Source organism: Colius striatus, chromosome 4 (genome assembly GCF_028858725.1).
Source record: "Colius striatus isolate bColStr4 chromosome 4, bColStr4.1.hap1, whole genome shotgun sequence".
Lineage (NCBI taxonomy): Eukaryota > Metazoa > Chordata > Aves > Coliiformes > Coliidae > Colius > Colius striatus.
The window spans coordinates 44,777,726-44,791,654 of record NC_084762.1 but is presented as its reverse complement, the minus strand read 5'-3'; the positions used below and the strand labels follow the sequence as shown (position 1 = coordinate 44,791,654).

Here is a 13,929-nt window from a genome sequence, read left to right as displayed (position 1 = left end):
TTTGGGATAACTGCATTTTTTTAATGTTGTGTTTTTTCCTGTCGTATTAGCAATTTATGCTAATAAAATTAACACAGTGACCCTGGGAATCCTTATTTTCCTATGAACAATGTACAACAAGTAAACTTAATGATAAATTTCCACATCCTCAAACTCTGATATATCTTTCAACTATGAAACAAAATTCTTGGTGCCAGTATCACAGAGGGTGAGGCCTGTGCTTGACCTTGTTAAGCAAAAACTTGGAAGTATTCTTTGCAAACTCCAAAGCAAGTAATTCCCGGATGCTTTATATTGCAAAATTCCCTTCTGTCACCCTCTGATTACCATTGCTCATTTAGCTCACCCTGCTGATGCAATCACCCACTTGGAGCAGTGGCAAAAATTTCTTTCTAGTGCTTCTAAAACATATTTAAGTTCATGGTGTTCAACACTGCGCCATAAAAGTAGCCTAGAAGTAAGTGTTAATGTGCTTAGCAAAGTTATGATCATTTATATGTTTCTGCTTAGGACTAATCTGTATAATTTAATAGTCATTAGGTGGAATGCCCTCTAGTTTCACTAGACATCTCTTTAGCACAAGATTAGCACATACCCTTTGCAGAGAACAAATTGCTAAATGGTCACTTGCAGGGAAGATATGTAATTTTTGTAGCTCACACAGTGTGTTCTCCACATTTCATGTGGTTCTCTTTCTGTGGCCGATCAAATGTACTATCTTTTTCTACTATTCTTCTACAAAAGTGTTTCCGAACTGTTGATGAATTAAGCTGCAAACTCACATGTGGTTAGGGCACAGGACTGTGAGTCAGGCAGTTTAGGTTCCCTCTATGGTTATGTCACACATATCCTGCACTTTCCTGGAAAAGTCACACATAGAGTGTTTGTACAGAGATTAATGAAATATGTCATTACTATCGGCATGTTTAATTTAGCAGTACTATAAAGTAAATGCATACTTTTGAAATTTTGCATGCTACGGCATTGCAAAATGCAAATGAACACTAATAATTGTACCTTACAGTACTTTTCTACCACATTAAATCTTTTAGGTGCATTTAAACTGTTTAATTATTTTTTAAATTACTGTTTGTCAATTATAGAAGGATTAAAATAAGGATTTAAAATTATAACAAACTAGTTGCATAAATCATAGCATGAAATTCACTTACAGTATAAGTCAATAAACATCTGTTTATTTTTGCAGCCAATCTAATTTGAAGTAACTTATTTATAAAAGTGTCCCTATTGAAATAAGAAATTCACTTTTGAGTAGAACTTATTCATTCTGCCATAACTTAAATATAATTTCATAACTTCAATAATTTTAAAACAAAGCAATCAAAACTCAGAACACAGAAGTCCACAGATTCCCATTCATAGCCATGGTAACTTATGATTTTACTAAAAATTGAGAAAAAGTGTCACATGAAGTTCTCTGATCAGCTTGAGCAGAGATGGCAACACACTGATAGCATTTGTAGAAGGAGCTACTATGTAGATTAGGTGGATATATCACAGCTGCATCATTCTGCATCTTATCATGTACAGATCACAAAGTTGATTTTTATCCTCAACTCTCTTCATTACACAAGTTTCAGGGAAGTTCTGAGATGCTATGTTTGCACGACCAATGAAAGAATAAGACTCCTCCAGAAACCTCATTTACTACTTTAGTGGTGATATGGTAGTACCAAGAAGAAATCAGCATATAAGAATAGTTTCTTCATTTTCATGTTGGAAAGGCAAAAGTAAATTTAGTAACTTTGGGAATTCAAGCCATGAAGTCACAGAGTGCCAAAGCAGGATGAAGATGTCAACTATGCTTTGTTGAAATACACCATTCCTCTCTGGATAGAAAGAAGAATTTGAGGTTTCTCCTTTTGGGTGCAGATGTGAGGAATCCAATTAATAGTGCTGTGGGCCTCTTTGAATGCACAGCTCTTGATTTTAAAAAGAATAGAACGTAATCAATACAAGATAGCTGATATTGACATATGTCCAGTTATATGCCAGAGGAATATCAATGGTTCATGCTAACACCTTTCTAGCTCACTTCATCAGTTTTTACACCTATCCCTTAGAACACAGCTCAAACTCCAGTTCAGTTAAGAGAGCAGTGCTCTGGTGACTGTCTCACTAGGTACAACTTTGCAATACACCAGTAGAGCTGTTATCTACTCTGGGAAACAAACTGTTACAAAATGGTGCCATGAAAGCCATAATTAACATAGTTACAGGGAAATACCAACTCTACCTTACATAAAACCTTCCCCAGAAAGGAAGTGATTTATGGGTTAGAAATGTTATAAAAATGCTGGATGTGCAATTGCTTATGATTGTGACCATGAAGGGGCTACAATCTTTTTCCTGACAATGTTCTCTTACATATCTTACCAAAGTGACTCCCTAATGGTAAAGGTAGATGTATGAATCATTACCACCTCTAAAAAAATGCATTTTTCTGTTCATAGCTTTTTTAAAAAGGAATACCTTTCTTAAGCCTTAAAGCAGTGGCTAAAGGTGGAGGGGGAGTTGCGTGTGTGTATATATATATATATGTATGTATACAAGTTTTTAATATATATAGATAAATCCTAAACATATATATACATATATATATAAATGCATATACACATCCATACACCTTCTTAAATATTTGACTGGCCCCTGGAAAAAAGTAGTTTTAAAAAAGATAAAGTTATAAAGCTCTGTCTGGCTGACTTTTTATACAAGAAACTGTCTTCCTACTTTTTTTTTCATTACAACCCCAATTGTATGATGAGGAATATAAATATAAAATATAAAGTATCATTTAAATATAGAAATGCAGATAAGATAATGTATAAAATACATGTAATTTTAATCTGAGCACTGATTTTCCCTGAACCAAATGCAAATACCTAACCCAATTCTGCTGTTTCAGAAGCATCAAGGTGGATACACACATATTGAAAATTGAAAATGTTGTCGCTTATCTCTGACCATTTTCCCTATTCATGCTGCAGAGATCAATTCCCATTTTCAGCTTGTGCCTACAGAAATGTTTCAGAGGAGTAACCAGCCTCTCCCAATGCTACTTAACCACATTACCACTCCTTCATGTAATTTTAACTTACTGCCTCAGAACAAAAAAAAACTCAGACCACAGCATTCAGCTGTGGATGTCAGCTGTCCGGGCTGAAGTGGTTAGATCAACATGTCATGAAGGAGTATGAATCTAATGGATGAATGAAAGGATATGAGTTTTTTCTTAAAGTAAACCTCCAGAAAGCCCTATTGTGGAAGACAGATTAAGGAAGTTTCCTTTTCTGTACCTAATTAACATGGGAATAATATACGAGTACTGTAACTTAGGGTAAGGAGAATCAGATTTTGAACTCCTAGAAAATAAATGAGGGTTGCTGCTAAGCAAACAGCTACATGAAGTTGCCTAAAGATTTTTTCTATGCTTTTGTGTCTGTTTTAAGACAAAAGAATCCACAGTAAATCACTCAAAAAAAAAAAAAATCACTAAAGTGCAATGTATATTTAAATTAGGCCTGGGACTGAAATATGTGAGGTTATGTTTAAAAAAGATGAATGTTTTGCTTCATACTCTAATTAAAAACCTTTCAAAAACCACCAATTGCCATGATATCTGATTTCTATTGTCTCTGCCAAAATAGCCTTGTTACTCCTATTTATAAAGGAAAAGCAACATTTTCTCAAGGCTGTTTCTCATCTCAGTTTTAAACAACTGCAGTATAAAATACTTTAAAATAATTAAAAGAAAGCAGAATACCAAAGATTTTCTTCTATTTTTATTTATTTATTTATTAGCTTATAACATTTTCAGTGCTCTGAAAACATCTAAAAGTGTTTTGATGTTACTGGTGAATCTTACCCATTTTCTCACATTCCCGGCTGCCCACACTACCTCACCATTGCAGCAGGAAAAAAAGATTGTAATCCTTCCAGCATCACAGGAATAGAAAGCATAGAGACTAAATCAAGCATTAGAAACTATTTTTCATGCTGCATGAAACTTTGAAGGAAAATAGACCTCAAGTCACAGGGAAAATTTTCCTAACACAAGAGTCAGACTCTCTCAGACACTTTTTTCATGAGAGGTGCTGGTAGCAATAAGAGACTTACACATCACTGTCCTCAATATTGTGGCACTTCTTGATTTCAGAATGTCCAGGGGTTTTTTACTCACACCAACTCTTGGGTGTTTTGAGCCTTTCTGCTTCTCATCCCTCAAACACCTTTCCGCACAAATGACAAATTAGAGACAAATAAGAGATATCTTTCCCGCTCCCTGACCCCCCACACCACCTCGCCCAAAGCATGAAAAAAGCATGAAGCATGAAGGTTCTGACTTGGGTTTCTCTCACACAGATAGATGGCGTATTTCCTGCAAGAAGGGATAAGGAAATTTAGACGCAGTGCTAGGATGACATTTTTTCTGTGTCTATTTCCTTTGATTTAATCAGTGAAAAATGCTATATTTTAGACAACTTCCTTTTAAAACTTAATCTAACCCAAGTTCACATTCCAGTTTGTGCACCAGCACTTTATAAATCTTGAAATAAAATCTTCCTTGTTTATTTTTCTTAGAGAGAAAATCCCATTTAATAAGTGTGGGCCTTCTCTCTGTGTGTGCATTTTACCATTGAGAGGGTAACTGTATTCTTTTCTAAGTCATATTAGCATTTATATTTCTTTATTATGGGAAGAGAGGAAATAAAAATAGTACTAAAAATACATGGTATTTCTACTGTGACGTTTATCTACACATAGCTTGAAGCACATAACCATCATTTTATTGTCTGATAGTACTGGAGAAACTGTAGTGCTATGATGCTAAGAAGGGGAGAAAAAAGTCTTCTGGAGCTGCAGCTGGTATTTTGTTCACATTCTGATCTCCTAAAGGACAGCTACTCCCTTTCTTATAGTGTTTGGTGGTTTCCATTTTGTGTTTCTTCAGGTGTTGTGTTTTTTGAAGTAATTTGTGGAGAATATCCTTAAAGGGTGTCAACAATATTTTGTAACAGATATTTATCAATTTTTTGCTCTCAGTTTGATATATGCATTTTGGCAGATTAATTTTCAAACCATCTGTTTGTACTTGGCCTGAATATAAATTTATATTTATAATTTACTCACCTTTGTTAGAGAAATGGAGTACCCACCATCTGATCCAGGAAAGAGAATGCAAAGACTATGAAGGGAAAAAAAAATGACATTGGCAGGAGCATCCCTGGTCATTCAACAGCCAGGCATCTAGCTGCTATTCAGCCAACACTCCACAGAGTTGGGGTTGGAAATCCATGATGGCATCTAGCTTATTCTTCTCTACCTTATCCCTTTCCTGAATACCCCAGTAATCACAGAGTACAATGAGGTCTTCGATGGTTATAGCATTCACCCTAGTCCTCACTGGCAGCACCATGGGATGTAGTCCTGATGCCACGGGCAGTAGACAATGCTTGCAGAGTTAACTTAGAGCCTTCTCCTTCATTTGTACAATATGTAGTGGCTCCCATAGGGCCCCCACACTACCATGGAAGCAATCATGATTTTATACTGGGCAATCTGTCTTTAAAATATTTAATCCAGGACATGTTAACAGCATAGCAAGAAGAAACCTAAAGGCTCTGCATGTTCAAATATTTATGCTTCCTGGGTGAGCCTGGCAAGAAGTGCTGCCAAGTGTACTGTTATCAGTGTTCTAAGCTGGGTAATTTAAAATTAACTTGGGCACTGCCTACATGAGTCTCAGCAACATATTTGACTGAAACAGTTCTGAAACAGTCCAGGAAGGACACCAGGGAGAAGGTAGAGATGAGATGAGATGAATCATTTTTGAAAAAACTGAGCTACTGGAGAGATTGACAGTACAATTTAGGCAGCCCTATAGCAGTGCTAGGGAGGGCACCTTCACTCAAGGAGGATGCAAAAGAGAAATCTGACAGGCATTTGCACAGTACCTGTGCTGAGGACGCTGGCAGCAGTTGTGACAAAGGTGCACAGAGGCTACTGTCTCACCTACATGCTCACAGGGTGCTCAGAGAGACGTGGTTCATAGAGTAAAATTAAGGAAATCCTCCCCATGACTTCCAAGGCAGGATTCCAGGAGCAAGCATTTATCAGAAATATTTCTTTTGAAAAACCCCTGAACACTGAAGAGAGAGAGGAAAATGAAGGACTGTTTGAGTTTTCTCATTTTGTCTACAGCTTTCTCTGGATGTTCCTCTAGAATTAGACTCCGATATTACTTGCTGGTTTCCTTTGAGTGAAAATTATTTAATTAGCATACAAAGGCAAAAAAATATCAAGCGTCTTGGAATGTATTTATTTATGGGATTTCTCCAGACGAATGCATACTATTGTAAAAACAATTCATCTGTTTCCCAGCGTCCTTCTAATTATGTACACAGCCCTATCAGGCAAAACAAAAGTATAATCGGTTTTCAGGAGAAAGCAAGTTCATTTCCCTGCCACAGAAATTGTCTGGCATGTAGCAAATCAAGGTTCCTACTCCTTGATAATTTAAACAGAGCAGAGCCCACTTGGTTTCTGAATCTCTCATGTAAGCAGCTTAAATGTCACTCCGTGCTCTGCCAAACCATGCTTTTTGTTTAAGTAGTGCTCTCCTCTCGTCCTGCTGCTTAATTGGCACATAATTTCACTATTTCAGGAGTAGGAAGAGTATTAAGAAATTGGCTTTTAAAAGGAAACAAAAAGAAAGCAAGCAAGAAGTTTCCCGGTGGTCGCTCCATGCTATGCAGGATTATCTCAGGTTTCCTAGGAACATAGTAACTTCCCCGTGGGCTGTTTTGTGGGCGGTGTTTTTGAATATATGCTAATTCAGCTTTCCTGACAGGGAGAGGAACAGTGTCTCGGTTACACAGCTCTCCTGACAGTCAACGGGGGCAAGAGGCTGCTCCGGAGCCACGCCATGCGCTCGTGCTTGTGACAGGACCACTCCCCCTCTCATCAGAGTCCATCGGCACCCCCTGGCTGCCTTTGTCACCGGCAGCAGGGCCGACATGTGCCTATGACCATGGAGATGAAGGACTCAGGCAGTGTGGTCCTGACAGCTTACCATCCCCACAGTCCGGCCAGGATCCCAGGCATGGAGCAGAACTTTGTGCAGGACATCACCCCCAGCCATTCGCCCACCAGCAGGTAAAGTCCGAGGGATGGGGACTAATGCCATGGCCTGACATTATGTCAGTGTTGGTCATGGGGTTTACTGACTGTATGTCAGCCTGAGAGTGTTTCCCAGCTGCTCAGCCACTTCACGAGCATTTTGCTCTCTCATGTTACATGCCTCCACCAGGGAAGTGATTCAGCCCAGTGCCACTGATCAGGTTTGGGAAGGGGAAACGTGAGTGCATATTTTAAAACTGTTGTTGACTTTTAACAGATCAGGCTAGTTTCCTGCCCAAGGCTCTCAACAAGACAATCCTCAGGAAAAACAAAAACAAAAAAGCATGTGAATCGGGCTTCTGCTCAAGTCATTTAGGACTGTGTTACAGAAAGTGAGAGGCCTGGATTGAATGAGTCTGGTGCTCAGAAAGTTGGTTCTGGCTTTGTGAGTTCCTCACCCATTCAGCCATCAGGTCAGGACCAGCCCTTGCCTTTTTTGTGAAACTGCAGTTGCTGTTTTGCACACCCAGATACACACAATGGGTGACTGCATCGCTAAAGACTTAATCTAAATAAGAAAATTCCTTTGGATTGCAGGAAACTAAGCATTGTCTTAATTAATGCAGTTGTGTGTATGTTGACTTCCCTGCTCTGTAAGAGTGCATGTATTTTCACAGTTCAAAACCAGCAGTTTGGGCAATTTTATTGTTTTAGAAATCTGGTCATTCTCCTAACGGTATGTCAGTAGTATGAAAGTTCATACTATAAAAAGTTGAAGAAAGTAGGAAATGCTATCTTGTGGCTTGACTGGAAAAGGAGGACTAAACTCTGGGGAAACAGTAGATGTCATTATCCCCAGGAATTAAGTATGTGTCTTCTTTTAATAAAAATAATGATATTTATTTCATATTGTTTATTTATAGCCTGATAGCTATTTTGTTTCCAATGTCATTATTTAGGTTAGCTGCATCTTCCTGTTCTTTGTTTATTTCCCGATCTGCCTCATAAAGATAACTCCTTTGTTCTGTTAAACTGTTGTTTGAGAGCAGTACCAAAATACACAATTTCATGTTAAGAAAAGAAACACAGTCTGGGCTTTCAGACGCAGTAAGAATGGCATTTGCTACTCAAAGCAGAAAGCAGTGGTTTGGCATTTGGTTACTGGGGAGCATGTCATTTCTTCCCTGAGGAAGAATGCTAAATCCAACCTCCCTTTGAATCTGTGAGTAAAGGAAATGTGGTGTATTGCTGTTTTTCTTGTAGGTGTGCTAATTGTTTTAAAATGCTCTTGAAACTTAAGCTCAGGGTGTATGAGAGTTTAAATCACAAACATAGCACCTAAGAAAGCAGAAGTGCAAATTGCAGTTCCTGAAAGAAAAAAAGAAAAGAGGATCCTGGCATTTTGATGAGGAACATATTTTGGAAGCTCTTGCCATGAGACAAAGCCATGTGTCTCTCTGTATGTCTATGTGTATGTAGGATTTTGGTGCTGCCACCTCCTTCTTGTCCTCAACTTTCTGCAGCTGTCTAGTAGCAATAGCCAAATTCTGCTATATGGGCAGTCAGTGACCATCTCAGTTTCTAAAGCCTGTTCAAGAGAGGGATTTTATTAACCCAGCATGCAGTCCTCTGGAATGCAAAATCCATGAAGGCAAATGGACTGAGTGTTTTAGCAAATGGTAAAATAGGCTCTGGCTTAATCCCTACTTCATCTTCTAAGAACTGTTTCCTGGACTTCATTTTCTGTACAGTTTCCTCTGCCACTATCCTAAAACAAGACATTTTACTACAGACTCTGTCTGGTGTTCCTTGACCTTAGGGCAGCCGTGTGCACTACAGATTGCTAACTCCTTGACTTGCCAGGAGAATGGTTCAAAAAAGCAGACAACAAACTGCTATCTATTTTATAGTGTTATCTATTTTATAACAAAAGAAGTTGAGACACAGGGACGATGTTCTTCCTAGTTTGTCTGGGTTTAGTTAGATGTAGCCGTAATGAAGTTCACACTTCAGATATATATCTGTGTGAACAGAATCAGTCTTGGATATTAGCCCTCCATTTGAAAAACTGCTGAGTTCTCTTTCAGCTTAGCAATCAAGATCTTTCATTTTCATTCTTTTCCACAAAATTTTTCTGTTGCTTTGAGGTGATACTGTCTTTGTATCAGAAGACTAGTTGCACTCACCAGAGCCAGGCTTGGATATGTCTCTTGCAAATACTTTCACTTTGGGAACCTTATAAGCAGAGCTTTCTCTCAGAAAGGAGAAGCTAATGCAGCCTCAGCTGGCATTAAACTATTAAAAAAGACACTGAAAAAAAAGAAGGAAAAATTTAGGTAGACATCATGAACCTCTAAACAAATCAGTAATCTTAAACTCTTGTCAATCCAAGTATACAGTAGAGAGGCCCAGGAATACCAAAGTTTACACTACTAAAATAACTTAGGTGCATCAGACCACTTGAATTCACATCCATCTATAACTCCTGAAGGACCAATGAGGCAGGCATCCTGTGTGCATCCATATAACGTACTCCAGCAACATTAGCATCAGTATGAAATATAGTCACCATAAGTATTTTCATTCATAATCCCAGTGAGAGGAGATTGCATATACCCCATGATATGTTGCAGGGTGGCCTTCAAGGGGAGTAAAAGAAGGTGTGCCTTAGCTGCTTCAAATGGAAGACGCATAAATGCGCAATGAAGGTGGTAAATTAATAGGTGTAATAAAAGGGAGAGCGGGATAAACGTTTGTCTACATAGTTATGCTGTCATCAGTCTGCAAAGTAAAATTCTAGCTTCCACATTTATTGTTGAATTATGTTAATAAAAAGGTTAAAAAGAGGAACCACATATTGTTCCCATTCTCCAGAACAAGAGAGCATCAGAGGGACTAAAGATTAACTATACTTCAGTATCAGTTCGTCAGCTATCTCTATAATACATTCTTAACTTTCTGCTTTTGTTCTGTCTTCCAGACTTACTTTACCAGTTCCACACGTAGGGAAAGGCCTGAGAACTGTAGTGTTGAATTTGCTGGAGGTTCAGGAGAATTCTCTGTCCAAATCTTCTTTTAATTCCATTAATGCAATTAACAAGTTTCATTTCTCATTCTTCTCGTGAGACATTCAGATCCATTCCCTTCACTTGCCATCCTTATTTTGCATGATTGCAACTGTTGATATAATTTATATTGATCCTATTTTTTTTTTACTTATTGCTTTTGCAAACAAAGTATCGGAGAGAACCAATTCCCAAGAATACCACACTATCCTTTTCAATAGCGATACTGTCTCAGTGCAAAGGTGAAAGTGCTGATGTTTAGGAACGACCAACTTTTCCATCCTCATTTCAGAGAATGAAGGACTTTTAAGTTATGCACAAATGCTCTTCCTGATTGTGTAGAGGAAAAAGGGGACCATGGCCATATGTCTCTTTTTTATCCTTCTAGGAGAAGCTAAGAGGAGTTATTCCTGTGCTCAGAGGAAACAGGCATGACCTCTATGCCAAATGGCCAGTGAGCTCTCTAAGGTAATTATGCAATTAGGGGAGTACAAAGCATTCCTAAGTGAGTCATGCTCAAACTTTCCTAGACTCCAGTATGAGTTCCTCAGCCATTTGTTACCAGCATATCTACCAGCAAAGAACTCAGCCTGCACCAAAAATCACAGATCTTTCCACTGTAATAAGTGGTTTATGCTTTTATGTGCATGGGATAAGAATCAGGAAATAAAAAGCACAAGGGCAGGCTTTGTTACTGCAGAATGGATTTAGAGCAGCTTTTACAAGGCAGATCAAGCTGTTTATATATGGAATAAACATCTTTATAATCAATACTTGTGCAAAGAGCAGCATATATACTACCAAACCATGCTACCTGCATAGGTAAAAGACAAAGTGAATATCAGCACAGCTGAATAATGCAGTCAAGTCCATTTCTTGGATTCTCTCCTAGGCAAGGGCAAATCTGGTACTTCCAGTTGTTTCAGGGAAGTGCTTTTCTAATTTCTTCATGTTCAGCAGTTCTCTCTCCTTCTACTGTCAGCGTTGACTTTCAGACAGGCATCCTTAAATTATAGAATAAAAAGAGAACTGGGAAAATATCTGAAGTTTCTATGTTGCTTTGAATTGCCTGCTGCTAGCTTCCTGGATCCTTGTTCTCCAAGTTTAAGACTTGCAAATTCAGGGCCAATAGTAAAGTCATTACACTGGACAAGCACAGCAGCAGATCCTTTGGCAATATTCTTTCCCTCTTGCAAGACCCAAGAGACTACAGATACATGTCATGATGAGAGAAAGTATCTTTTAATGACAACTGAAATAAAACTGGAAGAGGAGGTCTTATGCAGCACAATTTGGCTTCTTTTTATCCCAACAGAAGCAGTTTTTATCACACTGAAGTAAAGTCTGCATGCCCTAAGGCTGGGTGATCTGGGTTTAGTTTCTGTCAGCCCTGACTGAGCAGCTCCCCTGCTCAGTTGTATACAAGTGATGTCAAGCATGTCTTCTAAATGATGCAGGATAAACAACCTTAACTATTTTGGATGTTTGTCTCACTCTACCATAAACTTCCCAGAAGACAGAAATAAAAAGCTGGCTCATTTTCCATAGTAAATCTTGAAATTACTTGGGCCTCTTGCAGTACCTTGGACTTATGAAATTAAAATGTTAAAATGTACTGAAAGTGGTAACAGAAAACCCCACAAAACAGTAGACTAGGAGAAAACGGTATTGGCACAGGTTTGGAAAAACATACATTTGGTGGAAAAACGCTTTTTATGATTCTATAAATCATAGAATAATATTATATATTTTTTGAATATAGTTGCAAAGAATGATAGTTCTTAATAAAATGTTTACCAGGAGGATGCATATAAATAAGTCAGACAATAGTAGACATGATTTCCTGTAGGTTTTAGAAATACCTACAGAATGTCCTCTGGGAGCCTCACTGAGGAATGTAGTATTTATAGCTAGTTCCTCATGTTGTGGTTGAAACTAGAGTTGGCTTCTCCGGTTTCTTTTTAGTTTGGTGCTCCTGCTGCTCTCCCTGGTACCTCCATATGTAGGGCTGATGGAAAACATCTGGCATTGCCCCTTTGATCATTTTATTTGGTTGAGCATTTAGCCAGCTGTCCCATTCATTTTTAACTAAGTCACTTATCTCTGATTACATGAGGGTTGAAGCTACCCATGAAAATAGCTTAGGCCCTGAAAGCCCTGCGCACCCTACACAGACACCTTCAGTTCACATCTGGCAGGCTACCAGCACTGGCATAGCAAAGAGCCAGGAATCAAGAACTGTTAAGTGATATTTTTGCACAGGAGATCAAAATAATTCAGTGCAAATGTGTGGAAAATGGGCAGCGGTGGGACACAGACACAACTATGGAATACTAGCAAAAATCCTAGCTAGGTCAGTATCTGAAAGGCATCTGGTTAGTGCTGTAAAAATATAGAATCACATCCTGAAATAGTGTGGAGTATCCATAGCAAACAATCACGTTAACATCCTGTATTCTGGCTAAGCACAGTACTAGCAGCCACTAGGGCTTTGCTCCAGCTGTCCAGGCAGTGCAGTAGCGTGAGGCCAGCAGGCAGCATGTCTGCCATGGGGTGGGACCATGTTCTGTGCAGCCTTTGGATACCGCTGTGGTAGGTGCGTTAAAAGAACACAGGAAGGAATCCAGGGTAAGTGTCCAGAGTCATGTCCCAAGCAGGTGACTGAAACCAGGCATCATATCTAGGATTTGGCCCCTTTCCCTGCCTGCTTTTTTCTCTCAGTGGAAACAGTTGCATGTGCCAGGGACTTGGAAGAGTGAGACAAAGACAATGCAAGGGCATGGAAGGAAGAGGAGCAAAGGATGAGAGGAGAATCACCAGCTTCACAGGCATATGACCCGATTCCCCTCCTTGTGTGTAAATTAAATTAATTGGAGTAAGAAATGTCTCCAAAAGGAAGTTATGTGGTGTGGCTGACCCTCAAGTCCCACTAGACACATGCAGCAATGGGTTTTGGAATGGCATTTAAGTGGTGATTTTGAAGTCAAAAGCTGAAATGGTTGAAAGACAGATTGTTTGAGAAAGAGCCTCTACTATCCTGAAGGACTATTTTAGCAGAGGTCAGCAGAAGTGCTTGACTTGGCATCCCTTGTAATTAATGTGAGGGAAAGACTGCCACTCTGTAAGGGTTCCCTCATCCCTGTAATTCATTTTTCTCCTGTATGTATCTGTTAACTTTCAAGACACTGACAGTCTCTGAAGATTGTTGAACAAACACTGGAACAGATAGCCTATTATCAGCTTGTTCATTTGAAGATGATTATGTATAAGATGTTACACGTAATACTTGGCTACTGTAAACCTGTGGGATTTTCAGATGTGTAAAATGATACAGTTTAGAATGGACTTATGCTGGATATTTAGACAGAAGAAGACTGAATAAAGGAGAGACAGAAATCATTGCTAATAATTGTTGCCACTATTAAATTTGCACCTGAGGACTATAGAAATGTTTTATAATATCTCTTTGTGCATAAGTTGCTGTGAGCATATAATAAGCAAAATAATGATGGTAAGTCTTTCTATGAGGATGAGAAGAGCCCTATCAGTGCCGAGAGACAGAGAATAGTATATATTGAAGAGCAGTATTGGGTGTAGAAGTCTAGCTGGTTGACATTTACCAGCTGAAAGACTGGTAAAGCAAGATACAGGCCAGGGAACTGTGTTTTAGACAGCTGTGAACAAAACCTCAGGACACCAGGTCACTCTCACACTTTGCTACCAG

At 38.8% G+C, this 13,929-nt stretch overlaps 1 protein-coding gene across 2 annotated transcripts in view; it reads left to right on the top strand.

The window, feature by feature from the left end:
* Positions 1-6,883: 6,883 nt before the first annotated feature.
* The window catches only part of ARHGAP28 (Rho GTPase activating protein 28), an 83,358-nt gene continuing 76,312 nt past the window's right edge, over positions 6,884-13,929 (top strand). The window contains exons 1-2 of one of the 2 annotated variants that reach the window (XM_061994845.1): positions 6,884-7,176; positions 10,594-10,673. Coding sequence is in view for 1 of the 2 variants with exons in the window: in XM_061994844.1 (XP_061850828.1) it covers positions 7,046-7,176 (131 nt within the window). In the remaining variant the exon portion in view is untranslated. The remainder of the gene's footprint in view (positions 7,177-10,593; positions 10,674-13,929) is intronic. The other variant, XM_061994844.1, reaches the window with a different exon arrangement.